At 49.8% G+C, this 12,148-nt stretch overlaps 1 protein-coding gene across 1 annotated transcript; it reads left to right on the top strand.

Moving 5' to 3' along the window:
- Positions 1-322: 322 nt before the first annotated feature.
- On the top strand, positions 323-7,672 carry LOC311190347 (interferon-induced very large GTPase 1-like; the record flags this gene model as incomplete). The annotated part of the gene is made up of 1 exon (XM_084262243.1): positions 323-7,672. The coding sequence occupies one exon, from the start codon at positions 323-325 to the stop codon at positions 7,637-7,639; it is 7,317 nt and encodes a 2,438-aa protein (XP_084118369.1). The 3' UTR covers positions 7,640-7,672.
- Positions 7,673-12,148: the final 4,476 nt, after the last annotated feature.

Below are 12,148 nucleotides of genomic sequence, written 5' to 3'. Positions count from 1 at the left end.
TGGTCTCTTCTCCCTGGTAGCCAGTGACAGGACAAGGGGAAAGGGCCTGAAGTTGCATCAGGAACAAGTTAGGTGGGCTATTAGGAATGATTTCTGTATGGAAAGGGCTGTTGGATACTGGCCCAGGCTGCCCAGGGAGGGGCTGAGTCACCATCTCTGGAGGTGTATAAACAAAGAGTAGATGTTGTACTTGGTGACACGGTCTGGTGTTGGGCCTAGTAGGGCTGGAGAGACGGTTGGACTTGATGATCTTGCAGGTCTTTTCCAAACAGAACTATTCCATGATTCTATGAAATAACGTCTGGTTTTGTCTTCCACAGCCATGGATTCACAGGCAGACATGCCAGAGGATGATGAAAAGGGCAATATTGCTAAAAAACTACTGGCAGAAGCATGTGAGGAGGAAGGACTGGATGCTAGATACTGGCTCCCCACACTGTCTGAGGTACTGGGAGTCAAGTCCAGAGAAGCCCTAAACCATCTGCAATATGAAGACTACCTTAAGCTGGAGTGCAAAGTACAGCACTCCTGGGAAACAAAGGCGCTCCGAAACCTCCTGAAACTAACAGACAAGAAAAAAGAAAGTTTGGAGGAGCTGCAGAAGAAGCGCTTGGAGATGGCAAAGCAGAGACAAGAAGAGGCCAAGCGCGTCCTGGAGGAGCTGAAAGCCATGCACAACAGCCACAAGCACAGCGATGACGCTGTAAAACAGAAAGAGGAGGCTCTGTGGCAAGCCATGGAGATTCCCAAAGAGTACTGGGCCCCACCGGAGAAGCCCTTGGCGCAGGTGCTGGAGAGCATCCAGAAGCAGCTGGAGCAGCAGGAGTCCTCAGTGGGCACAGGTGAGAATGTCCCTGATGCTGAGGTCCTGAGGCGGGCGTCGGGGGGGCTGGCCCTGCAAGGCATTTACAGAACCAGCAACATGGAGGATGTGCTGGCAAAGCGAGACCAGCTCATCAGGGTGCCCGACGGATTGAAGCTCGCTGGTCCAGAGCAAGGGTCGCTGCTTGAGAGGAAGGAGTTCTCCTCCTCGGAAGCAGAAGCCACTTTCACCAAGTCCGTGGAGCAGCTGGGGTTCAGCATCAGCGTTTCTGCCAAGGCTGGGTTCTGGGGGTTTAATGCTGAAGCTGGTGTAGATCACAGCAAATCCTCAAAATCACAGGACACCCACCAGTCCCGCTCTGAGAAGAGCTACATTTGCACCACCAAGTACCAGTACATCCCTCTGGCCTCCTGCTACTTCCAAAGGCATCAGCTTCGCCTCTCGGATGTCGCCCTGCGGGAGCTGCAAGAGCTCGAGCAGCTTCTGAGCATCACCCCGGAAGCAGACAGGCCCAACATGCTGAAGAGCAGGTGTGGCAGCTTCTTCAGCAGGTTCGGGTCCCACGCAAACCAGGGTCCCCTCCACTTTGGGGGGATCTTCTGGTGGAAAGCATCTACGGAAGGATTCAGAGCTGAGCAGCGGGAAGAGATGAAGCGTCAGGCATCGGAAGCGCTGCACTGCTACGTCAGGGCCAGCTACAGCAGCTTCATTGTCAGCGCTGGAGTGGGCGTGGATGTTTCCAAATCCAGCTCATCGGCTTCTTCTCAGGCAAGAGATGGAACAAGTGCCCACACAGCGGTTCAGCTCTACGTGACCAACACAGGGGGCCCATCAGAGACGGATTCTCTTCCTCAGTGGAGACTGGGGCTTGTAGCTAATAACACAACCTGGTGTGTTATCGACCGAGGCTTCCAGCTGATCCCAGTGTGGGATATAATCCTGTCCAATCACAGCAGTGATTTTAAGTCCATCTATCAAATGAGTAGCAGCCTCAGGGCTGCGTATGAAGCGCTGACGAATCTCCATGTCGGCACAATGTTTGGAGAGGACCTGCTCAGTGCGGTGGAAGAGGCCAAAGCATTCATGGAGTGTGTGAAGTCCTGGGAGGCGATGGTGGATGAAAGAAAACTGCTCACCTTGATAGATCTCAAACAGGAGCTGAATGAAAGAACCAAAAACCACAGTGTCTGGATCAGCGTGTGCCTGTCGGACAAAGCGCTGCAGGAGTTCCTGGCCAATACCGTTGTGTATTGCACGAGGTCACCCCCAGCAAACATCACCTACATCAAGTCTCTGTTCAGGAGCCTCCTGGATCCTCATATCTACTCTGTCAAGGACTTCCCCAGGTCTTCCTTCATTATGCAGTGGGTCTTCCATACTGACCATGAGCTTCCTGAAACTCCCAATATTTCTGAGCTTGAAGATCTCACCAAGACGATGCTGCAAATGAAGGAGCACATCCAGGAAGTCACCTATGCACCGGAATCCTCTGCATCTGCCATTCATGAAGCAAAGATAAAAGCCACCTTGACCACAAGCCTAGCTCTTTATTCCTTACTGCAGTTTCTCAGGGAAAGGGCCCAGAAAGACATAGAACTGTTGGTGCTCTTAATTACAACCAGCACAGGCTACCAGGTGGAAAGCAACACTTTCCAGCACCTCCTTGGATACCCAGAAATTAACTTCATGATAAATGAAATGCAAACAGGGCATCAGGAGTATCTGAGCCTGAAGGAGCAAGATGTTTACAGAGCCCAGGCCTCCCTGCTGCTGCTGGGTCTAACTGTAACACCCAAACATAAAGGGGTGTCCTTTGAGCAGAAGAATAAGCGTTTAGCTTTCATGGAAGATCAGATGAAAGACTTATGGTCCACAGAGATAAAAACTCTCCTTGGGAAGCACGGTGCCTGCAAAGACTGGGAAATGCTGGAAAGGGACTTGAATTCCTTCATCAGTGGGTGCTTGGATGAAACATGTGACGCTCAGAAGAAAAACCGTATCATCAAGGACATGGAAGACACTTTTCAAGGAACTGAGCCTCCCAGTTGGTCCCAACATGCATCAGATGGCAGCAAATCCAGAGCAACCCCGGTCACTGCAAACCAAGAGTTCCTCCACTTGCTTAAGCGCCTCGGCCTAGAAAGTCACTACCCAAGAAAGATGGGGACAGAAGATTTCCACATCATCTACAAGACATCTTTACACGACAGCCAGCCCAGCAGGGAAAAGGAGCTACCCTTTTACTTCTTGCAAAAGCTACTGACTGTGGATTATCGGGTGAGGTACCTGACTTGCAAGGACAAGAGCACCCCAGAACCTGCACGTGTGCCCAACATCACACCGCAAGAGCATGAAGCCTCGGATTCTTTTGACGACTTCTTCACTGATTTGCAGGAAGAAGCCTGTGGATCTGCAGCCCAGGAGAGTCACGTGCACCCCATGGACCTGCAGATGGCAATTTTTCATTGTGCCGATGATTTCATGAGACAGTACATTTCAACCAAGCTTGCTTTCTGCCAGTTTGCACTACCTCTGCTGGTACCGAACCCGTGCACTTCCCAGATAGAGTACCCCCTCTGGGCCCTCAGCCAAATCAAAAAGAGCTGGAAAGGGGCTGAGAAGGTAGGAGAGGAGACCAGGATTACCAGCTACAAAAACAAACTCATGTACCAGGCAGAGACACCCATCGTGTCCTTCATTCGGATCGGCAGTTCTCCCTCCTCTTCCAAGTCTCAGATCCTGAATGCCCTGCTGAGCAAACAAAAACACGACACCTTTTTCCACCGACACTGCAAAGGCAGCACCAAAGACTGTCTGCTGATGAAAGGTGTTGTGGAGATCTCCTGGTACTGTCCCCGCGGTAGCGACGACGACAGCTTTGGCTGCTGTGTTGCTTTCTGTAACCTGCACGGAGATGCACGGGACCATGAGGAACAGCTGCAGTTTCTACAGGAGATATCTGCTGTGAACGTGGTTCTTGTCTGCGAGACTGATCAGAGTGACAAGAAAGGGGTGAAAATTTTACGTGACCTGTGGCAGTCCCAAAGGCCTTTGGTCTGTCTGTTCAGTGAGAAAGAGAACGTTCCAGCTGGCCGATCCAGTCAAAACATTAAAATAGGGATCAAGAACAGAAATGAGGCAGAACTGATGGCTGAGCTGACAAGAACAATCAGGGATCTCCTGGAAGGGTCTAACACGTGTTTCAGCCTCGATGCCTGCCTGGACAACGCTCGCAAGCACGGGTTCTTAGTCGATGAAGATACACAGGAATGTGTGAGAGCCAAAGAAAAGGCAAAGGAGCTGGTGAAGCTTCTGAAGGAAGAGAAGTTGTTTGAGATCAAAGCCCAGCTGCTGCCTCTTCAAGGAAAACTCTGGTACACGTGGTGCAAAAAGGACAAAGAACTCACTCGCCTGCAGGAAAAGAGGAACAAGAGCATCGAGCATCATCGGAGTCAAATTGAATCAGAGAAGTCGGCAATAAGAAGGAAGCAACTGGACAAAGCATTCCCCCTCAATCAGCTGATGAGATCAGTCCTCAGCTTTCTCCAGTCACAGTCAGTGGATACCAAGAAATACTTCCTGCAGTGGATGAAGGTCTTCATGGATGACCTGACCTCCGATCGCCTTGATGAACTGAAGAGACAATATCACCAGTTATGGTCTCAAATCCTGGCAATAAAGAAAACCAATGAGCAAAGCAACCTGAAACCCACATTGCTGAGCAGGTTAGATGCCCTCTCCGATGAAATCAACGATTCCTCCATTGGCCTTGAGCATGTTTTGAGAGAGGTAGGGCAGATTTATGAAGCTCTGGAATCAATGAACTCAAAGGATAACTGTATTGCCAAGCTACCTGAGATTGCAGCTGATCTGATGGCTTCAGGGTATCCCATTGAGCTGATGGATGGTGATGCTTCTTACGTACCGTTGCGATGGGTTGCAGCAATCTTTGACAAATTAGTTGAGAAGCTGGGGGACAAACGAGTATTTGTTCTTTCAGTGCTTGGCATCCAGAGCACAGGGAAGTCAACCCTGTTGAATGCCATGTTTGGCCTTCAGTTTAACGTCAGTGCAGGGAGATGCACCCGGGGAGCATTTATGCAGCTACTTAAAGTGGACGAGAAGCTGCAGCAGGATGTGCACTTTGATTACATGCTTGTGGTTGACACAGAGGGGCTTCGTGCCATAGAGATGGTCAATAAGCAGTCCCTTAATCATGACAACGAGCTGGCCACCTTTGTCATTGGCATCGGCAACATGACTCTGATCAACATCTTTGGAGAAAACCCTTCGGAAATGCAGGATGTCCTGCAGATTGCTGTGCAGGCTTTCCTGAGGATGAAGCAAGTACATCTGTCTCCAAGCTGCCTGTTTGTGCACCAGAATGTGGGAGAAATAACCGCCAAGGAACAGAACATGGAAGGACGACGACGTCTGCAGGAAAAGCTGGATGAAATGACCTTGACAGCCGCCCAGCAGGAATTCTGTGACGTTTCCTGCTTCAGCGACGTCATCCGCTTTGACGTGAACACCCACATTCATTACTTTGCTCACCTGTGGGAAGGAAACCCCCCAATGGCACCACCCAACCCCACCTACAGCCAGAATGTCCAGGAACTAAAGAGCAGAATTCTCCAGGCTGCCCAGAAGGAGTCCCAGGGCAGCATTTTGAGGCTCTCGAGCTTGAGTGTCCGCATTAGGGACCTCTGGAATGCTTTGCTGAATGAAAACTTCATTTTCAGCTTCAAGAACTCAGTGGAGATTGCTGCGTACAAGAAACTGGAAACCGCCTTTAGCCAGTGGACCTGGCAGCTGAGGAGTCACATCCTGGACTTGCAAATGAAACTGGACAATAGAATTCGGAATGGGGACTTGCAGCAAGTCACCACGGAATACCTTGAGAAACAAGTGCAAGAGACAAGCGACACCATCATGAAAGCCCTGGAGAAGTATTTCAGCGAGGACAAAGACTGCGAGATACTGGTCCAGTGGAAAACCAGCACGGAACTGAAGCTGAAAGAGCTAAAAGAATCTCTTCTTCTGGAAACGAGAAAGAAGTGTGAGAATCTCATTGAACTAAAGAAGAACCAGAGTAAACTGGATGAAAGGAAGTCAGAGTATGAAAACAAACTCCTGAAAAGGAGCCGGGAGCTGGCTCTGTCTCTAAAAGGCCAGAGACTCAGTGAAAGAGAACTGAGAGACAACTTCCTTTCTCTCTGGGCAATCTGGATTGCTGAAGTCTCCTCTACCGCTCCGCCTCTGGAAGAGGTTGATATCGATGTGGAAATAGAAGATGTCCTTCTAGATCACTTTAAGGAGCCCAACTTGCATAAACGAATTGGGACATTTCCTGAAGACAGAACATTTTCTGTTGACTTCAAGAGGCATGTTGCCAAGAAAAAACGCTGGGGATTCTTGTCAGAGAATTTTGATGCTGCTGATAAGAACCACATAAAGCACATTACGGATAAGATCATAGAGCGTGTGATGGCAAACATTGATAGGAAGGAAAAGGAGAAAAGGGATTACAGTCGAAGTTTTATTCATGAAATATTAAATGAAGTACAGAAAGGTATGAACTTGGTCCCTACTAATGCAAAATACAGTTTAAATAAAGATTACCAGATAGATCTGTCACTGTTCCTGTGCAGAATAGCAGCAGAAAGGTTTAAAGCCATGCACATGGCGTTCAGAAAAGCAAATGATCCGACTGTCTACCTGGAGAGCAAGAAAGAAGATTTCTTCAAGTGTTTCCAGATTTCCTGCCAGGGAGCCACTTCTATCACCACATTTGCTGTTTTCCTGTGTGACAAGATCAGTCCAGCTCTTCACCATGCAGTCTATGAGAAGGCAGCTCTTGACATAGCTCGAGACATGAAGGCTAAAGTCCTGGATTTCAGAGGCAATAGATCCTCTCTGGAAGCTTGCTTACTGACATACCTGGCAGAAAAAGAAGACTTTGAGAAATATAAGAAGTACCTCAATGACCCAGGAGAGTTTTTGCAGAGTTACATTGAGATGCGTGTTTGTGGGTACTGTTTGGATGAGAACAGGAGGCTGGAGAAGTTCTTAGATGACTCCCTTAACCACCACTATGAGAGCATCCAGAAAGCTGTTTTTACATCAACCAACATTGTCAAAGACAGACAAGACAGAGATGACAAAATCTCTCTTTGGCTGGATGAGTTTTGCAGCGCTCTTGGAGAGGTGCTAAGCCTGCCCAGAAGGGACCTGAAGGGCATTGAGCATCAGGAGATAACAGACATAGAGTTCCTGAAGAATGCCGTGACGGAAGCACTGACTCCCCTGAAAGACAAGCTCAAGGCAGAGTTTGCTAGAGCTGATCTGAGCTCGTTTGAAAGGCAGCCTCACACAATCCTGGCCGACCAGTTTGCAGGGTGCTTGAAGCAGTGTCCCTTCTGTGGGGCTGTTTGCACAAACACAATGCCGAATCACGATGGAGATCACCAGCTTCGCTTCCATCGTCCGGAAGTTTTGAGGGGACAGAGGTGGCATAACACAAACCATCTGGTCATTGATTTTTGTTCCAGTTCGGTTGCAAGCGACTGTTCATTCCTGATCAATTCAGGCACATGGATCCCCTACAAGAGATACCGGGATGCAGGACCTCCCTATTCCACTTGGAAGATTACTCCTGATGAATCCATTCAAAAGTACTGGAAATGGTTTGTGTGTCATTTCAGGTCAGAGCTAGAAAATCTGTACAATGGGAAATTTCAAGGCAGAGGAGAAATCCCTGCTCAATGGGAGAATATCAGTAAGCAGCAAGCACTGGATGACCTGGAGAAGCTTTAGGCTAAGTTGATATGAAGGAAGAAACACAACTGCTTTGCCTTTTAGAACAGAGGAGAAGTCTATCTGCAAATTCTTGTTGTTATAGTGGCTGTGTGAAGAAAGCAGTATCTAATCGCTTAGGGAGCTGTGTGAAACAAAGTGTGCTATTCCTGCCATCGCTCTGAAACCACCACTGCCTGGAAAGACAATGCTTACGTACAGCTGACACGGCTGCTGGACGAGCCTTGGACTTACCTGACTGCTGGATACGTGCAGCACTTCCCAAGGAACACGTGGAACTGCCCCTCTTGGACCACCCGTGGCACATGCTAATCGGGGTGGCTCTAGAGCTCTTTGGTCCCATTCTTTAATTAATAACAAAGAATGGGACCAATCTCCAGCTTGAGCTGCCAAGTTTGGTAATTATAATGAAAAACGATACAGGTGCCTTAAAATGAGGAGATTTTAATGTAAATTCTACAGCCTTAAATTGGAACTTGTGCTTTGACCCGTGGAAAGGAAAAGCTTCTTGTGGAAACACTCCCACTCCAAGTGGTGTCCACTCCCTGTAATTCAGGGATTAAGAAGAGATTTTTCATTGGACTCTGTTCCTAAAGGATTATGGTGGCTGTGTGGAGATGGAAAGGCTCAGAAACTATTGTCACATATATGGGGTGGAACATGTGCTTTAGGATACCTGATTCCTGGAGAGCAGATATTCAATCACTCACACCCTCCACCAGGAATTCTACAGACCCCTTGGAGGACAATACATAAAACGGGACTAAACCCCCTAGTAGTACAGGCAATGGCTTCTCATGGCTTTGCAAGGTGGTTCCTCCCATGGCTTGCAGTGGGTGAACAGGAACAACCTGGAGTTAATGCATCTGCCAGCTTGGAGTTATTCCCAAGGGGTGCAAGAGATGCTCTCTGTGGATTACAGATAGAGGTTTCTTCCTTAAGTGCCAGAGACAGGGTCAGAGAGCGTTAGAGGTGCTGCTTGCCAAGGAAGGAGGGGTGTGCACGGCAATAAATCAAAGCTGTTGTGCAGAGAGACACCAAGAGAAGGAAATTCAAACAGGTTTAGATAATGTGTGGAAGGAAACAAAAGCTCTTCCCCAAGCAGCTGAAGGTGATACATCGTGGAGGTTTAAAGAGGTTTGGAATAAGCTTACTTCCTGGCTCCCAAGCTTTGCTACGCTCATTTTTGCCTTGCTTATTGTGATTGGTATTTTAGATTTAGTTCTTTATGTGATGATTCAGTGTTCTCTGTGGTTTCAAGTAGAGACAGGCAAATGATTTTCAGAATCATTAAAAGAGAATAGTATAATTTGAGATTAGAAAAGAATTTGTAAGGATAATTAAAAGTGAGGGATTGATTGAATGATACATAGTAATGCCAGAGAGATTTATATAGATGTAGCTTAAGAGGCAATTAATTAATAGAGCTTTTATAGAAGGAGAATGGAAAGTATTTGTGTGGTTTCAGTCTGAGGGGTGTGTGGCTACAGCCATGCGAGCAGTTTTGCTGGAGCAGCTACAAAATCTACCCGTACCAGTGGAAAACTGTAAAGAGAAGGTGCAGAAGGAAAATAGAAGAAGCTGACTGAGAGGAAGACGACCAGCCTTCATCCCTGAAGACCACCAGAAGACCCCCTGAGTGTCACTGCACATGCTCTATCTGGGAGGAGTTAATGTAAATGACTTCCTGGAGATCATTTGCATGACCCTGCCTTTTCTCAGGAATGATAATGAATACGTAGAGTTAATCTGTAGAATCAGGAGAGATTTGGCTTTAGGTGGTGCACACATTGGGAGGAGCGACCCCCCCCGTGCCCAGCGCTGCAATAAAGGATCCCTGCTTCAGAGTCACCAAGGCTGTTGGGTTTTGATTCCGGCTTTTCAAGGCTTCAGCTCAGAAACTGCTTCAGGTTTAAGTCAGAACCCTCTTCCCTTCTCACCACAAACTTTTGAGCCATGAGGGACTCCAGCACAGAAGGAGCTTGAATTCCAGGTTCTGCTTTAGAACCGGTGCCACCAATAGGCACTGAAAAGGAAAAGTGGTTGGCAGAACAATTAGATCGCCCCCTGATGCAGTTTTGCGTAGCTGGGTACTGGTAGAGAACAGGGGCTGCAGAGATGGCTGCTGGAAGAAGCAGCTAGAAGCTCTCTGCAGGCCCCCGAGAGTAAACATTGGGCAATTCAAGGCCAGAGTTGCTGCTGACCAAGGTTGAGCCCATCAGAATGGTCACAGAGCCTCTGGGAATCACAGTGAGGAGAAAAAAACCCACAAGCAGCAGCATGTTGCCCCCAGAGAAGAGAGTGAGATGATGTGAGGAGCTGGGGAGGTACGAAGGTCAGGGAAGGAAGGGAGGCGGCGCCCCAGGTGCCGGAGAGAAAGATGCCCCAGCAGCCCCTGGAGAAACCCATGGTGGAGCGGGTGTCCCCCCACAGCCCATGGAAAAGGCCCAGACCCCACCTGCAGCCCGTGGAGAAGCCCCACACTGGAGCAGGGACAGACAGACAGGAGATACTGTTACCTGTGTTGGAGTAAGCCCCTGCCAGCACCTGCAGCCCATGGAGTGTGAGACACACAGAGATGAGGGAGAGATTCTCACTGGAGCAGGTTTTGTGGGGGGAGGCTGGTGACCCTGTGGAGGACTGGGACTGAGAAACATTGTGATGTACCACTGCCCACCATAGCAGTGACCCACACCGGGGCAGCTGGGGAAGAGCTGAAGCCCAGTGGGAAAGGACTCCCGTTGGAAAAGTTTGTGGAGGACTGTCTGCCGTGGGTAGACTGTCTGCTGCTGTGGGGGCTGAGCTGCTGGTGGGAGCCACCCCCCACCGTGTTTCTCTCCCTCCCTTTGGGGGCTTCAGCTTCACCCTCAGCAGCGGTTGTGCGATTGGCGCGGTTCAACCCTGGCGTGGGGTAACTCAGCGGCAGCTGAACCAGCCCCTGCCAGTCTGCCCAGCTCTATAGGGAGCGTGATGCTGTGTGGTGTGGGATATCCCTTGGCCAGCGGTATGGGGTACAGGGTATCCCTCAGCCAGCAGGAATCGTCTGTCCTGGCTGTGTCCCCTCCCAGCTCCTTGGGCACCTCCTCCCTGGCAGGGCACAGGGAGCTGAAAAGTCCTTGGCTCAGTATAAGCCTGACTGAGCAACAACTAAAGCATCTGTGTGTCACCAATGTTATTCCTGCCCTAAATCCCAACCACAACTGCTGTGAGGAAGGAAATGAACTCTATCCCAGCATCTGAGTTGGGTCCTGAGGGAGGATCCCTGTTCTGGAGGATCCTTTAAAAATCACAGTCAGACTGAACTTTGCCTTCATGGCTGGGCTTGGCCTTCCTCCCCAGGATGGCGTTATGGGGTACAGACACTACAGTCCTGACCTGAGGCACCTTCTGGGCACCTTCTGCTGTGTGCAGGAGTTTGGGACTTTGGAAACTGTCCCTGGGCTACCATACACCATGGGAATGTGGGTTTAGGTCCCAGGGGAACCCCCTGGGCTGGTCACCACCCAAAACAGACCCGGAGGAGTCTTTGCTGGCTGTGGGATCATCACTGGTGGGGACGTGCTGTCCCGAAAGTGGGACCCTTACCCGGTGTGCAGCAGGACAGGCTCCACTGCTCCCTGGAATAGCTCCTGCATGTCAGTGGGTTGCCATCTCCTGACTGTCTGGCCATCCTTTAGGATTCTGGGCTTTTCATTCCTGGTGTTTCTCCTCCTGATCTCTTGAGGTGGTCCTTGTCATTGTCTTAACACTCCAGGCTGTCTCGGCTGAGCTGGGGCCCTGGGCTGCCTGTGTCGTCTGGCAAGTCGAGCATCTGACCAAGAGGAGCATCTGCTGTGAGGTGAGACACATCAGACCCCACATCTGTCGAGCATATTGTCTAAATCTTCACTGGAAAAGCTGATGCTAAAGGCTCTGAAAGGGTCTGAGAGCCCAGCCCCAAGCACCTGGGATCAACACCTGTGCTGGTAAAGGCCTTGGGTGGTTGGTGGGACAAAACCTGCATGCATGGGGGAGTTCTGTGCTCTGAACGAATCTCTTTGGTACCCAACTGCATTGAGACAGGGACAGTTGCGAGGTTTGTAGGACAGTGTTAAAAAACGAAGGAAAAACAGTGGAAAGGACCATGGACAGTGGGAGCGTCAGCTCTGTTATGGTCACCTGTCAAGGATGGGTGGGATAATAAGTGATGGGGGAAGCGATAAACAGCACCACACAGGGACACAAAGTGGATTGACCGGGGGTCCCAGAGACAATGCCAAAGCCCCATGTCTCCAGTCACTAACGATGGGCCAACAGGATGCTCCAGGTGCAGCTTCAGACAGGGACAACCTGGAGTGTTCCCATCCATTGGAGTGGGAATGATGTGTCTCTCAAGAACCAACTCCTGGGGCAAATGGGTGAGAGAGGTGAGTGGAGAAGGACCACAGGTCACAGCCCATGTGCCTGGTGCTTGGTATTTGAGGTGAGTGTGTCCTGAGACCGTGGGGTGTGATGCCTCGAAAAGCCGGA

This window comes from Gallinula chloropus, assembly GCF_964237585.1.
Source record: "Gallinula chloropus genome assembly, chromosome: 3".
Lineage (NCBI taxonomy): Eukaryota > Metazoa > Chordata > Aves > Gruiformes > Rallidae > Gallinula > Gallinula chloropus.
Note: the sequence above shows the minus strand (reverse complement) of the source record. Positions and strands in the feature narration are given on the sequence as shown.